The sequence below is a fragment of the Cyprinodon variegatus genome, unplaced genomic scaffold (assembly GCF_000732505.1).
Source record: "Cyprinodon variegatus isolate N-32 unplaced genomic scaffold, C_variegatus-1.0 Scaffold57, whole genome shotgun sequence".
In the NCBI taxonomy this organism is placed as follows: domain Eukaryota; kingdom Metazoa; phylum Chordata; class Actinopteri; order Cyprinodontiformes; family Cyprinodontidae; genus Cyprinodon; species Cyprinodon variegatus.
The window spans coordinates 1,621,049-1,623,012 of NW_015150510.1; the positions used below are offsets into that span (position 1 = coordinate 1,621,049).

The 1,964-nt window shown below is 39.5% G+C and overlaps 1 protein-coding gene across 1 annotated transcript in view; it reads left to right on the forward strand.

Moving 5' to 3' along the window:
* LOC107082613 (3-keto-steroid reductase-like) overlaps window positions 1-1,964 on the forward strand; it is a 14,598-nt gene that overhangs the window by 2,700 nt on the left and 9,934 nt on the right. Inside the window, exons 2-4 of the mRNA XM_015371383.1 lie at window positions 1,004-1,207; window positions 1,285-1,377; window positions 1,469-1,583. Of these exons, the coding sequence (XP_015226869.1) occupies window positions 1,004-1,207; window positions 1,285-1,377; window positions 1,469-1,583 (412 nt within the window). The remainder of the gene's footprint in view (window positions 1-1,003; window positions 1,208-1,284; window positions 1,378-1,468; window positions 1,584-1,964) is intronic.

A 1,964-nucleotide genomic window follows, 5' to 3' on the forward strand; every position in this document is an offset into this window, starting at 1 on the left:
ATATAGCTTAAGTTATTGTAGGTTATATTGTATTATTTCATATCTATGTTTACATTGAAGCTGTCTTTGATATTTTTAGATGAGCCAATAAATAATGTAAACGGATATCATAATGTGAAAATTTAGGGGGAAATGTGAATGAGGATGCTTGTGGACTAGGATTTTAAATCAGAATTTTAAAACAATAAGCACAGAAAAAAAACGGTAAATAAACTAAGAGTCAATTTGAAATTAACCTTTATTCAGATAAGTTGAGTGATAACTGAAAGGAAAAGGATGACACAACGAGAAAATGAAAATAAAAACGCAATGGCTGAAACATTCCTATTCCTTTTAGGCTGCACGGAAATTCGTGATGATTTTAATGATAAACCGCAAAAGATTAGACATTTTTTTTTAGCAAGTGCATCATGTTTAGTGACTCAGTCCGTTAGAAACAACTGCTGTATCGGTCACATGACTTTCTGGAAACGACACGTGCACCGATACAGTGTTTTGCTCTGTGGGCTCGACTCATGCACCGACGCATCAGTGTTAATGGACTTATCACTAGAAAGAGGAAACGGGAAAGTTCAACTCTGACCATCTCTTCTCAGAGTTTTAAAAGCATCCCCACAGCATGATGCTGCCACCACTATGTGGAAGGTGTGTACAGCATGTACATCACAGTAGCTTCTTTTGGTAGGCTGCAGCTGTGACGTTTGGTTTTGTTTTCTGCACAATCTGTAGTTTTGTCAAATTTGAGTTTGTTACACTGAGTTTTATTTAAGAGTTTACATTAAAGGGTGCTAAAAACAAATGTTCCTCACATATTTTTGTAATGTGGAAGTGACATAAAATTTGGTGATAGTGTGGGATGTGAAGGATATAGATGAAGTGCTATATTCCAAGGTTTAATAATGCTGTAAACAAACACTTGGTTTATAAAACTTCATGATTTTCAGTCTACTTTTGTCCTTAGTGAATCTGTGAATTTAAAGTTGGTGTTTCTTTGTGTCTGCAGTGGAATCGGACTGGCCCTGTGTGAGCGGCTGCTCACAGAAGACAGCCACGTCCGACTCTGTCTGGCCTGCAGAAACTTGGAGCGGGCGGGGGCCGCCCGCGCCGCCCTGCTGGCGTCTCACAGCACCGCCTGTGTAGAGCTACTGAAGCTGGACGTTGGCTCAATGCAGTCGGTGCTCAGCGCTGCAGAGGAGATCAAGTCCAGGTTAGTAAGTAAAGTTCATTTTTTAGAGTCTGCCACTGAGCTCGGTGGACCTTTGACGCCTAAATGTGTTTCTGCAGGTACAACCGTATCGATTTTATGTATCTAAATGCAGGAATTATGCCTAACCCAGCAGTGGACATCAGAGCATTTTTCAAAGGTCTCTTCTCCAGGTAGAAATCTAAAATGAGACGAATTCCCTTTTTGTTTTGATGCTTGAGTTTTGATGCTTGTCTTCCTTTTTAACTTTCTCCCCCCCTGCAGGAATGTCATCAACATGTTTGCGACAGCAGAAGGTCTCCTAACTCAGCAGGACCGACTCAACTCAGATGGCCTTCAGGAAGTGTTCGCCACTAACCTGTTTGGTCATTTTCTGCTGGTATGCTGCAGAAACTCCCTTCAACCGACGCACCAAAGCACATTTTCTGAACAAGGTTGCAAAAAAATCTTATAAAGAGAAATTCAGCTTCAGCTTACCGGAAGTGAATTAAAATTACTCTGCTTCTGTTGCCTGTTGTAATTTTATTTTTATTTTATTCGTTTTTTTGATAGCGACAAGTATGTTTCATGAATCATGTCACACACTACAACATTTTAGCTAAGGCTAATTCTCAATGCCTGTCCCAAGTTAGGCTTTTACACAAAACACAGTGACTGTACACAAGAAACAACAGAACAAATTACACATTAAAACATCACAGAAACAAGATCAGGTCAGTTAGATTATTAATGTTTACATATCTGACCTCTCACTAAAAAG